At 41.9% G+C, this 19,668-nt stretch overlaps 1 protein-coding gene across 2 annotated transcripts in view; it reads right to left on the reverse strand.

Annotated features, from left to right (window-relative positions):
- The window catches only part of ubxn4 (UBX domain protein 4), a 36,052-nt gene that overhangs the window by 14,221 nt on the left and 2,163 nt on the right, over window positions 1-19,668 (reverse strand). For both annotated transcript variants that reach the window (XM_047371434.1, XM_047371435.1), the window contains exons 2-7: window positions 18,445-18,547; window positions 15,979-16,007; window positions 15,770-15,888; window positions 11,423-11,588; window positions 8,375-8,495; window positions 4,844-4,898 (exon numbers count right to left, since the gene is read on the reverse strand). In XM_047371434.1, the coding sequence (XP_047227390.1) occupies window positions 4,844-4,898; window positions 8,375-8,495; window positions 11,423-11,588; window positions 15,770-15,888; window positions 15,979-16,007; window positions 18,445-18,547 (593 nt within the window). The remainder of the gene's footprint in view (window positions 1-4,843; window positions 4,899-8,374; window positions 8,496-11,422; window positions 11,589-15,769; window positions 15,889-15,978; window positions 16,008-18,444; window positions 18,548-19,668) is intronic.

A 19,668-nucleotide genomic window follows, 5' to 3' on the forward strand; every position in this document is an offset into this window, starting at 1 on the left:
TTAAGTGAGTGAGAGTAAATATAGAGCAGTATAAGATGCAAGAGCAATACATCAGTGCAGGTGATCATTGTGCAAGTATGGCAGGAGTCCAAGCTGAGCGTTAATGTAACGCATAGAGTTACAGGTTACAAGTGTCCTGTCAGCAAAAAAAAAAAAAAAAAAAAAAGAAAAAGGGGGGGGAGTGTCAGTGTGGTTTCCGGGCTTTGTTAACAAGGCTGGTGGCAGATGGGAAAAAACTGTTCTTGTGGCGTGAGGTTTTGGTCCGGATGGACCGCAGCCTCCTGCCAGAGGGGAGAGTCTCAAAGAGTCTGTGACCGGGGTGGGAGGGATCAGCCAGAATCTTCCCTGCCCGCTTCAGGGTCCTGGAGGTGTACAGTTCCTGGAGCGACAGTAGACTGCAGCCAATCACCTTCTCAGCAGACCGAATGACACGCTGCAGCCTGCCCTTATCCTTGGCTGTAGCAACGGCGTACCAGATGGTGATGGAGGAGGTGAGGATGGACTCAATGATGGATGTGTAGAAGTGCACCATCATAGTCTTTGGCAGGTTGAATTTCTTCAGCTGCCGCAGGAAGAACATCCTCTGCTGGGCTTTCTTGATGAGGGAGCTGATGTTTGGCTCCCACTTGAGATCCTGGGAGATGATGGTTCCCAGGAAGCGGAAAGATTCCATAGTGTCAATTGTGGAGTCACAGAGGGTGATGGGGGCAGGTGGGGCTGGGTTCTGCCTGAAGTCCACAACCATCTCCACTGCCTTTAGAGCGTTGAGCTCAAGGTTGTTCTGGCTGCACCAGTCCAACAGATGGTCCACCTCCCATCTGTACGCGGACTCGTCACCATCAGAGATGAGTCCGATCAGGGTGGTGTCGTCCGCAAACTTCAGAAGCTTGACAGACTGGTGACTGGAGGTGCAGCTGTTGGTGTACAGGGAGAAGAGCAGAGGAGAGAGAACACAGCCTTGGGGGGAACCAGTGCTGATGGTCAGGGAGTCAGAGACGTGCTTCCCCAGCCTCACGCGCTGCTTCCTGTTGGACAGGAAGTCAGTTATCCACCTACAGGTGGAGTCGGGCACACTCAGCTGGGAGAGTTTCTCCTGGAGCAGAGCTAGGACGATGGTGTTGAAGGCAGAGCTGAAATCCACAAACAGGATCCTGGCATAGGTTGACTGCATCATCTACAGACCTGTTGGCTCTGTAGGCAAACTGCAGGGGGTCCAGGAGGGGGTCGGTGATGTCTTTTAGGTGTGAGAGCACAAGGCGCTCAAAGGACTTCATCACCACAGAGGTCAGGGCGACGGGTCTGAAGTCATTAAGCCCTGTGGTCCTTGGCTTCTTGGGAACAGGGACGATGGTGGAGGACTTGAAGCAGGCTGGCACATGACATGTCTCCAGTGAGGTGTTAAAAATGTCTGTGAAGACTGGAGACAGCTGATCAGCGCAGTGCTTCAGGCTGGCTGGTGAGACAGAATCTGGACCAGCAGCTTTCCAGGGGTTCTGTCTCCTGAAGAGTTTGTTGACGTCCCTCTCCTGGATGGAAAGAGCCGTCCTCGGCGTGGGTAGGGGGTTGGTGGGGGGGAACTTCAGGGTGGGGGTTGGAGGTGCCAAGGCCCCTCTTGAGGTTGAAGAGATGGGGGTGGTGGATTGTGGCTGCAGCTGTTGGGGGGCGTCGTGGGGGATGGTTGCAGGACTGTCCCTTTGTCTTTCAAAGCGGCAGTAGAACTCGTTCAGGTCGTTGGCGAGGCGTCGGTCGTTGATGGAGTGGGGGGCTTTCGGCTTGTAGTTGGTGATTTGCTTGAGCCCTTTCCAGACAGACGCAGAGTCGTTGGCTGAGAACTGGTTTTGGAGCTTCTCAGAGTACAGTCGTTTGGCCTCTTTCACTGCCTTGCCAAACTTGTACTTTGCCTCTCTGTATTTGTCTTTGTCCCCACTCCTGAAGGCCTCTTCCTTATCCAGTCTTAACCTTCTGAGTTTGGCTGTGAACCAGGGTTTGTTGTTGTTGTAACTCACCCTGGTGCATGATGGTACACAGCTGTCCTCACAGAAGCTGATGTAGGAAGTCACAGCCTCTGTGTACTCGTCCAGATTGTTGGTAGTAGTCCTGAACACATCCCAGTCTGTACAGCCTAAACACGCCTGGAGATTCTCCACAGCCTCACTGCTCCACTTCCTTGACGTCCTCACAACAGGTTTGCAGAGCTTTAGTTTCTGCCTGTATGCAGGAATCAGGTGGACCATGATGTGGTCGGATTGGCCCAGTGCAGCACGTGGGACGGCGTGATAAGCGTCTCTGATGGTGGTGTAACAATGATCCAGAATGTTGTCCTCTCTGGTCGGACATTTTATAAACTGTCTATATTTGGGGAGTTCGTGGGTCAGATTACCTTTGTTAAAGTCGCCAACGACGATAACTAAGGAGTCCGGGTTGGTCCGCTCCACACTCAGTATCTGGTCGGCGAGCATGCGCTGTGCGACCTGCACGTTAGCTTGTGGCGGGATGTAAACACCGACCAGGATGAACGAAGCGAACTCACGGGGGGGGGGGGGGGGGAATAGAAAGGCTTACAGTTTAAGATGAAGGCTTCCAGGTCTGGAGAACAGTGCTGCTGAATCACTGTCATGTCGTTGCACCAACCACTGTTGAGGTAGAAACAGATTCCTCCACCTTTCGCTTTGCCGGAGAGTTCCGTGTCTCTGTCCGCTCTGTAGAGCTGGAATCCTGCCAGCTGCAGCGCAGAGTCTGGTATTAATCCACACAGCCACGTCTCCGTGAAGCACAAAACTGCCGATGAATAAAAGTCCCTGTTTTTACCCAACAGCTGTTGTAGTTCCTCCATTTTGTTGGGAAGTGAGCGCACGTTAGAGAGAAATATTCCAGGTAACGGTGTTCGTAGTCCACGCTGGTGAAGTCGTACCAGCACCCCAGCCCGTTTCCCTCTCTTCTGGCGTTTCACCGCGTGAACAAAGGTGAGCGCACCTTTGACCAGAATGTCCAAAAATTCCAGAGCAGTAGGCAGAGAAGTTGGAAATAACTCCTCTGGTGTAGTAGCCCTGATGTTCATGAGTTCTTCTCTGGTGAGAGAGCTCCGGGTACCATCACAGAAGACCTTTTTAAAGCAAAAAACAAGACAAAACAATGCGCACCAACACGCCGAGGCGACCATCTGCGGCGCCATCTTGGATTCTTGAGACACACAGGTGGAAGGGGGAAGCAAAGGAAGCATCAGCATCTTCTGATATGGTTGATGGCAAACATGTAGAAGGGTCTATGGCTGAGGTGGAAGATAAATAATTTGAGGTGTTACTGGACAACTGTGGGTCCTGTGGGTCAAAGGAAGGTTGGATGTCTGTTTGGCTGTGAGCAGGAGAGGAGGATGCGAAGCTGGTTTCTGAACTGAACTTATTGAAGAATGTGTTCAGTTCATTGGCTCTGTCCAGACCTCCATCGGTGTGATCTTCCTTCTGCTTGAAGCCCGTGATCTTCTTCATCCCTGTCCACAAATCTCTGATATTGTTTTGCTGGAGCTTGCTCTCCAGCTTCTTCTTGTACACCTCCTTGCTGTCTCTTATCTTGACTTTAAGTTGCTTCTGTATAATCCTCAATAATTCTGTCTCCCTCTCTGAAGGCTCGTTTTTTCTTGTTAACCAGGTCCTTCAGGTCACTGGTGATCCAAGGTTTGTTATTGGGGAAGCATCTCACTGTTCTGGAGGGGATGATGTTATCCACACAGAAGTTTATATAGTCGGTTACACACTCAGTCATGGCATTGATGTCCTCTCCATGTGGCTGGTACAGTGCGTCCCAGTCTGTAACCTCAAAGCAACCTTGCAGAGCTTCTTCAGCTTCCTGTGACCATTTTCTCACAGTCCTCTTTATTACAGGTTGCCTCTGAACAAGGGGCTTATATTTTGAGCACAAATATTTTCGCCACACACAAAACACACAAAAAAAGGGAGGGGTCTACACTGTCCAAATGAGCTAGCCAACCAGAGCTGCTCCAGGATGAGACAGTCCAATCTCAACCCCATGAAGCTCCCACCTTCCATGAACCCCCAACATGAATTTGCAGACACAGATATTGAACACATGCTCCTGCACATAAATGTCATGAATCCCCTCCCCACAGGGGAAGACACATCCACACAGCGTGTTTTACTTTTATTCTTTCTTCCTTACATAAGCACCAGTTGAATTTTTGTAAATTAACTTTGAAAATTAACTTTGATTAATTCACATTAAATCCATATGGAGTATAATTGAAAAAGGTTGAGTAGTAAGGTATTGGGTAAATGAAAAAGGAACAGAAGAGTCAGAGGCTGGCACTTTCAGACCAGCAGTACCGCCTCTCTTGCTGTCTCCACAGCAGGCTGGGCAAGCAACGTCTGCTGAAAGGAACAAGCACAGAACATAGAGACGGTTGTGCACACGTATCCATGTTCCATGACAGTAGTCTGGATGCAGCTATACAGTTGGAGGGGATGAGGTTGTTCTGAGCGGACACAACTGCTTGCAGCTTGGGCGGAAACTGTGGATAGGGTCTTAGCACCTATACCACAAAGACTGATGTGTAATGGCTATACCCCCCCCCTCCCCCCCCGCTGAACACAGTAACCTTAAAGGGTTACAGGGAACAACAGACACATGTAGCAGGGGGCCCTTTCCCCCTCAGACAAGCTCCAAAGTCTCCACTGTTATCACTTCTGTTTTAAGATTTTAATCTGACATTAGGCATTAGAATTTCTTGTAGTAGATGCAGTACTTTGTGATTTGGACGAAAGTTAACTGTGTCATAATTACATTTCCTGGATCCCGAGAAAGCAATGTTTAGTCAGTTTTATCTCCTTACTTCCTTTTGTTCGTTTTTCCTTTGCTCGTGTCTCTCTTCCAGTTTCTTGGACAATCTGTACAAAATAAAAAAAGAAGAGGGAGAAGAAAAATAAAACACTTTATTATTAGAATGATGCTTATGAGTTAAAAAAGACTGTTTTCTTCTCATGCCTGTAAGCTTAGTTAAAGTTGAGTTTAAAAGTCAATGGTGGATCATTGCACAGAACCAAAAAGTAAAAGTTCCGTTTGCTGCTATTCACTGGAAATTATCAATACCATGCAAATAAATCCAACACACATTACTCGTGCAGTAATGCTCCTTTTCCATTAGTACCTATTCTACTCGACTCGCGTCGGGTCAGGACAGCTTTACACTGGTTTGTTTTCCATTACAATTAAATACTTTTTCAGTGTAGGTGGGCTCATGTAATATGATTTGTAGTTACACAAACACAACAGCCTTGACTGTTGCTCAGTGTATGGGTGTTTTCAGAAAGAGAGGAAAAGCCATAGAGCGGAATCAGACTGAGGGGTACAAGCTAGAGGATGTGTGAGGGTAAGATAACGCTAACTAATGTTGGGATTATGATTATTGATTAATTAATATTTATCAATAATTATAATTAAAAATCAGAATTTGAGAAAATTAATTTCTTAACCAAAAATCCTCATTTATGAATCAAAGACCAGGGATTTCTTCTGGTGTTGTAATTGTGGCTCAACGCCTTTGATTATTACAACCGTTAAATACTCAGTAATAATTTATAACTATTACCAGAGATGTCACTGTTTAATCAACCGTTTCTGCCGAAACGTGTGGAACTTTTAACCTTATTTTGACTGACTAATCACTCTTACACAAAATAAACATAAACGACTTCTCTTTATCTACGTGAATCTTTATTGAATCAAACGCCTGATCCACCTCGCTATTCCGATTTAATAATCTTCACCTAATCAAACATGCAAAGTTCTACACAAAAGGGTAAAATATCTAACTAAACAAAATAAAACAAAACAAAACAGCAGTGGGTGTGTATGGAATCAACCAGTAGTTATGGCAAAAGTGATGACAAGGGAATATGGTGTTGAACGAAGCTTTGGGAGCGCAGCCCACCAGAAAGTGTAGCTCAGTGAGATGCATTTCAGGTGACTACCTCTTGAAGCTCATCAACAGAATACCAAGAGTGTGTGGAGCAGTAATCAAAGCAAAAGGTGGCTACTTTGAAGAACCTAGAATATAAGACATATTTTCAGTTGTTTCACACTTTTTTGTTCAGTATATAATTCCACATGTGTTAATTCATAGTTTTGATGCCTTCAGTGTGAAGCTACAATATTCATATTCATGAAAATAAAGAAAACTCTTTGAATGAGAAGGTGTGTCCAAACTTTTGGTCTGTACTGTAGCTAAGAAAAAATGTGAAGTACTGAAGGATTTCATTCGTTTGCTGAATATTGTTGGAGGTCTCAATATCAAGGTGTTTCTCAGCAAACCCTTTGCACCAATTTTCTGTGAAGATGAGATTTTTTTCGAGACTTCTGATTACTAAATGGCTGGAAAAAGCATGTGCTACTTCTTTGACAACTTTTAATATTTTCTGGGGGGAAAAAAAGACACCTTTTCAAGCAAGATGTTTTCTGTTTGAACAAGCCAGGAGCCAGACGTCTCACATCTAATCTCTTCTATTCAGTAAATAATCTGCCAGCAGCCTCAGCCTTCAGCAGAGAACATGATCATAAATGATCATTTCCAGGAAAAACGTGGGCTCCTGATGGTAGAAAGCAGTAAAATCTCTTTGCTTATACAGGTCCTTCTCAAAATATTAGCATATTGTGATAAAGTTCATTACTTTCCATAATGTCATGATGAAAATTTAACATTCATATATTTTAGATTCATTGCACATTAACTGAAATATTTCAGGTCTTTTATTGTCTTAATACAGATGATTTTGGCATACAGCTCATGAAAACCCAAAATTCCTATCTCACAAAATTAGCATATCATTAAAAGGGTCTCTAAACGAGCTATGAACCTCATCATCTGAATCAACGAGTTAACTCTAAACACCTGCAAAAGATTCCTGAGGCCTTTAAAACTCCCAGCCTGGTTCATCACTCAAAACCCCAATCATGGGTAAGACTGCCGACCTGACTGCTGTCCAGAAGGCCACTATTGACACCCTCAAGCAAGAGGGTAAGACACAGAAAGACATTTCTGAACGAATAGGCTGTTCCCAGAGTGCTGTATCAAGGCACCTCAGTGGGAAGTCTGTGGGAAGGAAAAAGTGTGGCAGAAAACGCTGCACAACAAGAAGAGGTGACCGGACCCTGAGGAAGATTGTGGAGAAGGGCCGATTCCAGACCTTGGGGGACCTGCGGAAGCAGTGGACTGAGTCTGGAGTAGAAACATCCAGAGCCACCGTGCACAGGCGTGTGCAGGAAATGGGCTACAGGTGCCGCATTCCCCAGGTCAAGCCACTTTTGAACCAGAAACAGCGGCAGAAGCGCCTGACCTGGGCTACAGAGAAGCAGCACTGGACTGTTGCTCAGTGGTCCAAAGTACTTTTTTCGGATGAAAGCAAATTCTGCATGTCATTTGGAAATCAAGGTGCCAGAGTCTGGAGGAAGACTGGGGAGAAGGAAATGCCAAAATGCCAGAAGTCCAGTGTCAAGTACCCACAGTCAGTGATGGTCTGGGGTGCCGTGTCAGCTGCTGGTGTTGGTCCACTGTGTTTTATCAAGGGCAGGGTCAATGCAGCTAATTATCAGGAGATTTTGGAGCACTTCATGCTTCCATCTGCTGAAAAGCTTTATGGAGTTGAAGATTTCATTTTTCAGCATGACCTGGCACCTGCTCACAGTGCCAAAACCACTGGTAAATGGTTTACTGACCATGGTATCACTGTGCTCAATTGGCCTGCCAACTCTCCTGACCTGAACCCCATAGAGAATCTGTGGGATATTGTGAAGAGAACGTTGAGAGACTCAAGACCCAACACTCTGGATGAGCTAAAGGCCGCTATCGAAGCATCCTGGGCCTCCATAAGACCTCAGCAGTGCCACAGGCTGATTGCCTCCATGCCACGCCGCATTGAAGCAGTCATTTCTGCAAAAGGATTCCTGACCAAGTATTGAGTGCATAACTGTACATGATTATTTGAAGGTGGACGTTTTTTGTATTAAAAACACTTTTCTTTTATTGGTCGGATGAAATATGCTAATTTTGTGAGATAGGAATTTTGGGTTTTCATGAACTGTATGCCAAAATCATCCGTATTAAGACAATAAAAGACCTGAAATATTTCAGTTAGTGTGCAATGAATCTAAAATATATGAATGTTAAATTTTCATCATTACATTATGGAAAATAATGAATTTTATTACAATATGCTAATATTTTGAGAAGGACCTGTACGTGACAGAAAGAACAAAGCTAAAATGATAAGAGACAATAATAAACCATCAAACGTAAAAGCCATAAACTGTCAGGTACAACCAGACACAGAGTTGGCTTGCTGTATGTCACAAACCCATTTGCTCCTACCTTTCAACCTTGGAATCAAGGTTTTCACTTTCAGAACAAGTAGCCTGACATAAAGGTGAATTCTCCATAGAAGGCTTTGCACTTAAAACACCGTCTTCATCCACTGAACTTGAAAGGGATTCTATATTGAAAAAGACCACAGAATAAAAAGGTTGAGTTATTTATTATTTAACACAATACTAGAATAAATTTAATAAACTGTAAATGCAGGCTAAGCAAATTTTGAAAATACATAATTTAGGGTCTCTGGCTAGCAAATAATCGGTCCTAGCTTACACACAGGTAGTTGTAATTATGTTTATGTAAATGAGCTCGTGATTTTACATGGCAAATATTCTCAACAGACTAGAGGACATGGTTCTAAAAATCCAAGCTCTGTCTCAAAGCCATTTGAAAACTGTAATCTGGCTTTTATTTCTCTTTTGGAGCAATGGTTTCTGTCTGATTATGTGATCCATTAGGCACAGAATTAGTTTAACTGTATAAAATGACACCATAACATATATACACACACACATACTCCCACTGGGAGGAGGGCCAAGTGACGGCCCAGGACACGCTGGAGGGACTATGTCTCTCGGCTGGCCTGGGAACGCCTTGGGCTCCCCCTGGAGGAGCTGGAGGAGGTTGGAGGAGGTGTCTGGGGAGACACCGCAACCCGCTTTTTCTGCAACTGCGTTGCAGTGTCTCCATCAGCCAGAAAGCATAGGTACTGAGGTACTGGTCCCCACCTGCAGAACCACTCCTCTATTGAGTGAGTCTTGCTAATCGCCCAAGATTTCCCCCTGTTGTCTATTCCATTTGCACAACAGCTGTGAAATTGATTGTCAATCAGTGTTGCTTCCTAAGTGGACAGTTTGATTTACTTGGAGATATATTGTGTTGTTTAAATCTTCCCTTTATTTTTTCGAACAGTGTATATATACACACACACACACTCTCACAAGCCACTTTATTAGGTACACCTGTCGAACTGCTCGTTAATGCAAATTTCTAATCAGCTAATCACCTGGTAGCAACTCAAAGCACAGGTGCCGCATTCCCCAGGTCAAGCCACTTTTGAACCAGAAACAGTGGCAGAAGCGCCTGACCTGGGCTACAGAGAAGCAGCACTGGACTGTTGCTCAGTGGTCCAAAGTACTTTTTTCGGATGAAAGCAAATTCTGCATGTCATTTGGAAATCAAGGTGCCAGAGTCTGGAGGAAGACTGGGGAGAAGGAAATGCCAAAATGCCAGAAGTCCAGTGTCAAGTACCCACAGTCAGTGATGGTCTGGGGTGCCGTGTCAGCTGCTGGTGTTGGTCCACTGTGTTTTATCAAGGGCAGGGTCAATGCAGCTAGCTATCAGGAGATGTTGGAGCACTTCATGCTTCCATCTGCTGAAAAGCTTTATGGAGATGAACATTTCATTTTTCAGCACGACCTGGCACCTGCTCACAGTGCCAAAACCACTGGTAAATGGTTTACTGACCATGGTATCACTGTGCTCAATTGGCCTGCCAACTCTCCTGACCTGAACCCCATAGAGAATCTGTGGGATATTGTGAAGAGAACGTTGAGAGACTCAAGACCCAACACTCTGGATGAGCTAAAGGCCGCTATCGAAGCATCCTGGGCCTCCATAAGACCTCAGCAGTGCCACAGGCTGATTGCCTCCATGCCACGCCGCATTGAAGCAGTCATTTCTGCAAAAGGATTCCCGACCAAGTATTGAGTGCATAACTGTACATGATTATTTGAAGGTTGATGTTTTTTGTATTAAAAACACTTTTCTTTTATTGGTCGGATGAAATATGCTAATTTTGTGAGATAGGAATTTTGGGTTTTCATGAGCTGTATGCCAAAATCATCCGTATTAAGACAATAAAAGACCTGAAATATTTCAGTTAGTGTGCAATGAATCTAAAATATATGAATGTTAAATTTTCATCATTACATTATGGAAAATAATGAACTTTATCACAATATGCTAATATTTTGAGAAGGACCTGTATATAGGCCCACTGACTGATTACAAGAGTGTAGACACCTGTGATGCTAATTAATGGACACACCTTAATGTAACATTCCCTTCGGTCACATTATTTTCAAGGGTACCATCGTTTTTGTCCAGGCCTGTTTCAGGAGTTTATTTTTTTTATAGTTCTGTTGAAGCATGTTTGAAAAGCAATGTCTGACTTTCATTTGTTCATTTTCATAGAATTTTTATTCCTTATTACCTTTGTCAGATTCAAGTCATTTCTGTGACCATTGTGGGTTTTTCTTTCATTGACTGAAGGGTACCAACAATTTTATCCATGTGTGTGTGTGTACACACACACACTCTCTCACACATATAAATATATATATACATATTATTCTAGAAGTTTATGTGCCAATATATTCCACCGTTTAGGGGGTGGATCCCTACATGGTCGAGCCAGTAGCGTTTTATTAAATCATTGTATATATATATATATATCTCCTTTCTCTCTATCTTTTCACCATCTTCTCTGCTTAAGACACACTTAGGCTCACTAAAGGTCCTCCTCACTACTCATCTTAGGAGCTCTCTTTAGGCTTAAGGTCCTTCGTAAATAACTTTTATCTTACCAAGGTCAAATTCTAAGACAATCTTAGAATTCAAGAATTACCAAGATAGAATAACATCGCTAGAAGCTACTTTTAGTCTTAGAGGTTTGAATACAAGCCCTGATTACTAACAGAGCACTTCGTTCTGAGACTGCATGTGTATCGGTGGTTCCAAGAGTTTTTAAATGTAATTAACAAAGTAACAAAGCAATTTCCTTTAAAGGACAAATAAAGTTCTATTCTAAAGTAGGATGGGAAGCAGATCTTTTATCAAGGTCCTCTACTGTAAAACCAACTCCCAGTTTTAGTCTGTGAGGCTGACACTCTGTCTACTTTTAAAGCTTAACAATAGCAAATGTGCCCACAAGAAAGCTCTTACATTTTTATCATTATTAGCCCATTATTATTATTTTTATTTTCAGTCTTGAGATTTTGAAAATCTAAACTAAAACAAACATTACTAAGCAATCATAGACACCTTTTGTTGCAGCTGCTGCTTCACCAAGTTCATCGTTCACCATTTCCAAACCAACAGACACTTCTGGAATGAAGGTAGGCTCTGTAGCTGTATTGTCAGGTGGGCTGGTCTCCATAAAATCCTGTACTTCTGTTGCAGCAGTACCTCCTATTCCTTCACTGTGCATCTACAGGAAAATGAGAAAATACATTAAGAAAAAAACAACACATAGATCTGGTGTTTCTGAAGGCTATAAATTAAAGACAGAAGAACTAAGCTGCTCATGTTTTCAGATTCTAAGTTTCTCCTTACAATTCCACGGCAATCTAAACTACATAATGAACTCCATTGTGAAGTTAGTTTAGCCATTCTTAGGTGGCATGGATATATATACACCATTGTTGGCTGACCCCAATTTCTTTTGCTAAAAATGCATCATATACAAGGATGGGGAACAAACTGACAACCACAGACAGGCAAAGTGAATGACATTTATCAAGTGAAATCTTTTGCTCAGATTACCAGGGGCCTCATGTAAGAAGCTTTTTCATGAGTTTGAGCGTTTATGGTTTAAAACAAAGTGTTGAAACTGAATCGCATTTAGTCTCATACAATAACATAACCCAAATTAGAAAATGATGGAAACTATGGAACGCCAAAATTAAGAATTTTAACATAATATCTTTACCTAATAAATGAAATTATTGTTGAGGCCATTTTCATGTAATTTCAGTTTTTTTTATTTCAAAATGTCATTTATTAAAAGTCAGCTTTCATTTCAAAAAGCCAACTTTTATTTTATAAGGGTGATTTTTTTCCCCATGGCCTATTTATTTCATAATGCCGCTTTACAACTGAATGACTGTGGGGCCAATCAGCATCAACGGGCTGGACCTTCACCCTCATTGGTTGAGCATACATAGAGATTAGTTTCCTGGGTACCTGCTCCCTGAGCAGCTACTGCGCCAGCTCAATGTTTAGGAAGGATGGTGGAGTTTTTGACTTCATTCAGCTTCGATTACCTTAGCAGATCAAACTGAGGGGAATAATTTATCATATGAGGCCATTTTGAGTTGTTTAGATGACATCTTTCAAATGATCAGGATGATAATTGCTCTCCAGAATGTTAGCATCGACGACGCCATTGAGCACCGTGTTCGCATGGAAAATGCAGAGCACTCAAGACTTTAGTGGTGTCTGGCATAACCATCAGGGTTGTTGGAGTTACGTTTTCTGTGTCACCCAGCACAGTTCACTGTGGACATTAGCTCTCCTTTTAAAGATTAGCTTCACACATACAACGTGCATTATGGTAATAGAGCAGACCAGACCCTTATCTGGGCAACAGTTGAGAAATTAAGAGGAAAACAGAAAAGTAACCTTAAGAATATTTGCAATAGGAGCGGCCGATTTACATGGAGGGTCCCCGCGAGACAGGAGCTCCATTCTGACCTGATCTCTCAAATCTGTAGTAGATTGGACAGAGTAGCAGTTGATCTGTTCGTGACATGGGAGAACATACAGTATGGTTCTCACTGAGCCCACGGGAGGATCCACCAATAGGAGTGGATGCCTTTTTCACAGTGTGTGGCCACAAATGCTCCTTTATGCTTTCCCTCGGTCCCATTGATCCTGGATGGGTGAGGGAGGAAGAGCTTTTCAATCATTCTTATAGCCCCCTAGCGCACAGGCGCTCCGTGGTTTCCGAATCTGCAGTACCCACCGTTAGGTCGCCCATGGCAGCTACTGCGGAGAGAGGATGCACTCCTCCAAGCAGGGGGGCGGTCAAGAGCCACCCAGAGATAGGCCAGCGTCTCTGGGTCTGGCCGCTGAACGTGAGTGCTTAGAGAAGCTCAGCCTCCTTTGGGAATTCGTGTGCACAATTCAGGGCGCACGGGCTGCTTCTACTACAGCTTCAATGACATTTCTGTCATTTAAAACAGCTCTGCTGTTGGCTGTGACATCTGCAGAGAGTGAGTGATTATCTCAGAATATCCTGTCTCAAAATACGGGGCAACAGCAGCTCAGCCGTGCTACGTCCTAATCATGCCACATAACATGAGAGCGAATGCACCGCATCCAGCGTCTGTTTGTGCATTACAGACAGAACTCTGCAGGACAACTGCTTTCTCCTGAGTGCCTTTCACAAGGTTATGTGAGGCTGTCTCAGATGCTTATACTTTTTCTGGATTGGACCCTCCAGCGAAGCTCAGAGCCCACTCCACCAGGGGATTCCATCCTGCACAGCTCTGCATGGAGGAATGTCAGAAGAGGACAGCAGCTTACTGGTCATCTCCGTGCTGATTAATTCATTTTAAGCTGGATGTTTCCTCTTTATCCATGTCAGTTCTCATTCTGTTCTCAGAGTTCTGACAGAATGATTATTATTTCACAGAGCTTTTATATCAGCGAACTCTTTCCCCTGCAGGCACAGAGTGATATAATTATCTTCCAGCCCTGGTGTGTGACCTGTTTTTATTGTTACTACGGTTGTGTTACCATTAGGCATCCCTGTTTTAGAAATGATTCCCTCTGCTGTTGGGCTCATGGGATGCTGGGGTTGTTGGGCTGCACCATCATGCATGATTTAGGAGCTGATTGGTTTCCTCCTCCACCTGAGGAATTGTTAAACTGCCACGTATTGACAACTTGTCATCACTATTCACAGCAGCAGGTCCGTCATCTCAGCCTCCGCTCTAAACAACGCTTATTGTTTATGATTGTGGTTCGGGTGGACCCAGTGAGACATAGACCACATCCTGCTTCACCTTTAACCCACTAGCGATAGCCTTAAAAAGGCGAAGCCTATACGAAACAGAACATTGGTAACGTAACCCCAAATTCTATGAGTATAGGCGCAGCCCTTTAAGCTCACTGGTTACTCATGGCTAAAAAAATGCTATTCGGGAGCCAATTACCTGGTCTGAGAGAGATTTCTACAGACCCAGAGAGGCCCACCCAGAATTGACACTTTTAGGCAGGTGTTCTAAACAAAGCACCCGAAGGACTTGTCCTTGAAGTGCTTAATGCTTCATATTTCCACAAAAAATAAAATGTAACCAGGCACTTCGAAGAAGTTCTGATGCTGGGGTACGGAGTAATGAACTGCGTGTGTTAATACATCCAACAACCGAACATTTAGACTTATCCACTTGCAGCTTCAGAGCTTGGACTACAAAATCGCAGTAAGAAAATTGCAGATACCCGGAATTGGTTAGCTGGAAGTCCATAACCTTGTTTAGCTGTTCCGCAGCAAATACTGTGAAGTAACAGTTCAAATAACGTAACCGAGAATAGAGAAAACTGCACTGATTGAAAAATACAACCCAAACAGAATATCTCTGCAACACCTGGAGAGACTAAATTCAACTTTTCTGCATTTCACAAGTACACAACATAATGTATTTAAAAGGCAAAAAAATTTTTTATTTTGTATGATATGTCCCGTCACCGTCATACCCCGACAGGGGTAAAGCATGTGAACCCATGTACAGAGGCATTAGTCCTTGACGCAAACGTCACCGGTTCCAATCCCAGCCCGTTGACCTTTGCATGTTTTTCCCCTCTCTCACTCTCCACCCCATTTGCTGTCAGCTCACTTTCAAAAAATAAGAAAAATAAAGTCCACTGCTGCTGCAAAAAACATGAAAAAAAGACAAAGGTTTCTAAGTAAACATACTGTTCAAATGTCTTGATAACATAAAAGCACTGGATGGCTTTGAACCATTTCCATTTTAACGATGCAAAAACAGAAGCGATGGTTTTTGGTGGCTCATCTGAGACCTCCACCATAGATCTTAGTTATTTGGCACAGTATGTTAGACTGATCATCACTAACCTGGAAGTTACAATGGATGCAGATCTTATACTTGAAAGCTGATTAGGACTGTTATAAGATCTTAACAGCAGTTGTAAAAAAGCCAAAATAAATTCTATCAAGGCAGCTTTTTGAAACAGTAATCCATTCCTTTGTTACATCTAGGCTGGATTACTGTAACACGCTCTTATTTCGGGGTAACTGATGCATCCATTAGACTTCTGCAGGTTGTCCAAAAGCCAGCAGCATGTCTTTTAACCTTCACAAGAAAGTTTGAGCACATTATCCCCATTTTAACTTCACTTCACTGGCTACCAATAAACAACTTGTCATCAATGATGACACCAAGACATTTCTGTTCATATACTCTTTCAGTTTCTTCATTTTCTTTAACAATTTTAAGTTTTGTGCTGAATTTCCAGCTCCAAAATATTATATATTTGGTTTAAATAATTGATAATTTATTGTATTTCTGGCCATCTCTTTAATGGGATGTGTTGAAAATATTCTGCTCTCTTAAAAAAATGACAGTATTTACAAGCTAAATTTACCTTTTTTACTTTGTTGATTCTTTTCATCAGTTCATCAGGGGACACACTTCCAGCAATGACCTCCAGAGGAATTCCACTCACTCCAATGAAAAAGCTAGAGGGAATGCATACTACGGGATCTTTAGCAAGCTGATAAAGGAACACAAGTTGTAACAAAGGCCTGTACTTACACAACTGCATAGCAATACATTTACAGCACCAAAGGATACAGATCTGTGAAAACTGGACACAGGTGTCACTGGGAAGAGAAAATGATTTCAGAATTCATAAGGTGTGATTTTTACATAAGGGCCTTCTGAAAATGTGTGGATAGTATCAACACTGTGAGTCTGAGTACACTTGCATTCAGTTGGCAAGGGGTGAAGGCAGAGATGAGATAAAATAGCATTTCACACCAAGTTAGATAAGCTAAGTGTTAAGGAAGTTGGGGGCAGGTTAACAACATGGCCAGTTCAGGTCATTTTGTTTTGCAAAATACAATGAAAGACCTGAAAGTTGAAATCACAGTGGTGACTGAAAAGTGTGAAGCCATGGAGTCAAATGAGGAAATGCAACATGAGGATCTTGGATGTTCCCAAACCTACTGACTCCAGTTCCACTGCTGCAGCTGAAAAAGGAGCCATTGATTGGTTCTTGCCTGGAGGACCTGGTGGCAAACTCTGGGCTATTGTAGAGAAGCTGCATTATTACCAGAAGTGTGTGAAAAGTCCTACAATGCAAATTCTTCTCCACATTTCTAGACTTCAAAGTAAACATCGCCAAGCCCAAGGCAGCACCGTTGTGATCAACAAAGTGTGCGGTGCAGAGAATATGTTTAGAAATCTCAAGCTGTCACAAGTCACATGAAGAAGAATATGAGCCCAACCATAAATCCTGGCATTAGCTGTAAGATTTGAACATATATCATCCTTCATCATTATATTATCATTATATTACGGTCTTTAATGGTGCCCTTTGAACACAATTATGATCCAGAGGTTTTTTAGTGCATTAACTGAACATCTACAACAGAAAACCATCACAAGATGCTGCTCAAACAGAGAGGCTCACCTGTTTTACGGTGGATATCTACAGCCCCGAATCACCAGTCAACTTTGATTTATTTTCATAGAAACCTTTTGGTGTCTGCAGCACAATGGTTTTTATTTTATTTGGTGATTTTAAAACAGTTTATTAGTAGGACTTATGTTAGAAAAGGGAGTCATATCGGTAATGTAACTACTAACACTAGAAGTATGGATTTGGTCAAGTAGGAGAGCTCACTTACTTTTTCCAGTATTTGAAGGGGAAATATTTCACAATCTTATTTAGTTTTTATTCTACTGAAATTTGTATCCCTGCTTTGGTATATTTAGTTTTTGCTGTAAGAACTAACTTTGGGATTTGCGTTTGTATAGGACGACTAATGACATGTAAAACCTCCCATTGAAGTTATACTGCAACATGGCTGATGTACCTAATAATAATAATAATAAAGAAAGGTAAAGTGGATGCACTGTTATTTATGTGCATGAACTGGAAAATGAATCCACTCAACATCCCAGTGAAGTTTAGCAGAATATGACCTTTTATTACAACAAGCCTATATATTTAGCTGATAGAAAACAACTCCCTAAAAATGGCCACGCCCAACATTTCTATTAAAATGTTTACCTAATCCAAGAAAGGTGACTAATAATATTAAAAAAACAAACAACACAGACTAACCTCTGTGGGAGGTTAGTCTGTAAAGTGGGAGATACAACACTGCTGCTTCAATGTTTCTTTATTATTTAAAGCCTCCCTGTTTTTATTGATTTATTTTTTGACAGCGTGATTTAGATGGGGAGTGACTGATAATCCACCTCAAATACCGGTTTACTTTCTCTTATTATCCGTAACTTTTTAATATCTTGTACAGATCTAATATACAAAATGTGTTCTTATACCAAGAAGCACAAAAATCTCCTAAAAGACTTGTTTTTGTAAAACAATCTAAAAAGAGCATATCTCAGTGGTCATGCCTAAACATAACTTTAGTGTGAATCAATTCAATCTAAATGATCATTCTTCAGTTTTGTCTTTGCTTCTGTAATTTCCTTTTTTTCTCCAAAAATATTTTTTTCCACCCAAGATTGTATAATCTAACATTTGGACAGGCTAACACATAGCAACAGTGGCAAGGTGTACCTTATAAAGTGGCCAGTGATTATCATACACTAGAGTAAGCATACAGGGGTTTCATCTTGGTGTAGCTTAAGATGAAAATGTTTGACACTGATGCTCTGGACCTGTTCATTAAGAAGCATCAGAGCAGCTAGTGAATAAAACCTTAGTATGGAGGAGTTATTTCCATCTTTTTGTGTTTCAATTGATTATATTGTTACTTTTGATCAAAACTTGCAGTATTTTATTTAGTATAAATAATCACGTTTACTTTTTTGTAATGTGAAAAGCCTAGAGAACTGGAGATAAAGCGCAAAGAAATAAGTAAAGAAAAGGTTTCTCCTGCAAGTGGTCACAACATTAAAGCTGGTGAAGGGAAACGTCTTTAGGCTGTGTTATCCATAAACATTCTCCATATTCTACAATCCAATTGCTTTAATATGTCATACTTTAGTTATTAGGTTAAAATGAGAGTTTTGCCTAACTAACTGAGGCCTGTATTATTCAGAGTATTTAACACCAATCAGTACCTCTTGGCATCAACTTTAATGGCCACACAGCAGTTCTGGGCTTCCTCTGAGACACAGTCATCTTCCCAGCTGGACATCAACTGTTTAGACTGTTCATCCTTCCCTAAGAGAATAAAACACAGAGATGACAGATTTTATGGCTTTAGTTGAAAAAAACCAAGAGTTTATAAAACTGATAAAAACAATTATAATCAAAATCAGATACCTAATAACTTGACATGTGAACTGTACTCTCTGTATCATAGGGTACTTCTTGTCAAAGTTATTAAATAAACACGAAAACTAAGTACACCATTTGATACAACAGCTGGTAGAGTCAGCAATAGCAGCAGTACCCTTAGAAAGTCCTTTCCTGCATGGCTTTATCGTTTGTCAGTTGAGGATAGGTGTTGGCTCACCCTGTACTTAACTTTACATTGCTTCAGTAGGGTGAGGTTTGTGGGCTTTCATGGTCCAACTATAACATTTCATCCACACTGAGATCCGACTGGGGTATTGTTTTATCATATTTTTCAACCATTCCTTTTGTTTGTGTTTAGGATCAAGGTCCTATTCAACTGATGTCCTCACATTGTCGTCTGGTGGAATGGCTGAAAAGAGTTACATAACCCTAAGATTTTATGATTTCCCTCTGGGATTAATAAAGCATTAATAAATTAAACTTTAATAAATTAACTTTTTTGAACATTTTTGTCCCAGTTGAGGAATTGGTTGCCAATGGGAAGATGGATGGAGCTAAAACAGAGCAATCCTGTTAGAGGCTGCAAACAAATCCAAACATACAGCCAGAGCTTCATACAATGGTTCAAAAAAGATAAAAAAAAAAAAATTAAAAAAAACATGTATCATTTTTCTTCAACTTCACAGTTATGCTCTACTTTGTGTTGGCCTATCAAAAAAAAAAAATCAAGGAAAATACATTGAAGCTTGTCGGTTTAACGTGACAAAATGTGCAGAATGTGAGGCTTTGTGTTTACTGATCAAACCTGGACAAAAGTGTCTGCTTAAAGATTGTTTCAACACAAGTATGATTTGTTAAACCTTCACAAGGGTGTGAGCTGGATTTTTGCTCCATCAATATTTAACACACATACCTGTATGTTCCATGCCGGTACATTACCCAGACACTAATGATGATGATCATTACATTCTCATCAAGCACAAAGCTACCTCTCCTGAGACAGAAAGAACAACATTTTTTCTGACCATAACATTCTCAAAATA

Source organism: Girardinichthys multiradiatus, chromosome 7 (genome assembly GCF_021462225.1).
Source record: "Girardinichthys multiradiatus isolate DD_20200921_A chromosome 7, DD_fGirMul_XY1, whole genome shotgun sequence".
NCBI lineage: Eukaryota > Metazoa > Chordata > Actinopteri > Cyprinodontiformes > Goodeidae > Girardinichthys > Girardinichthys multiradiatus.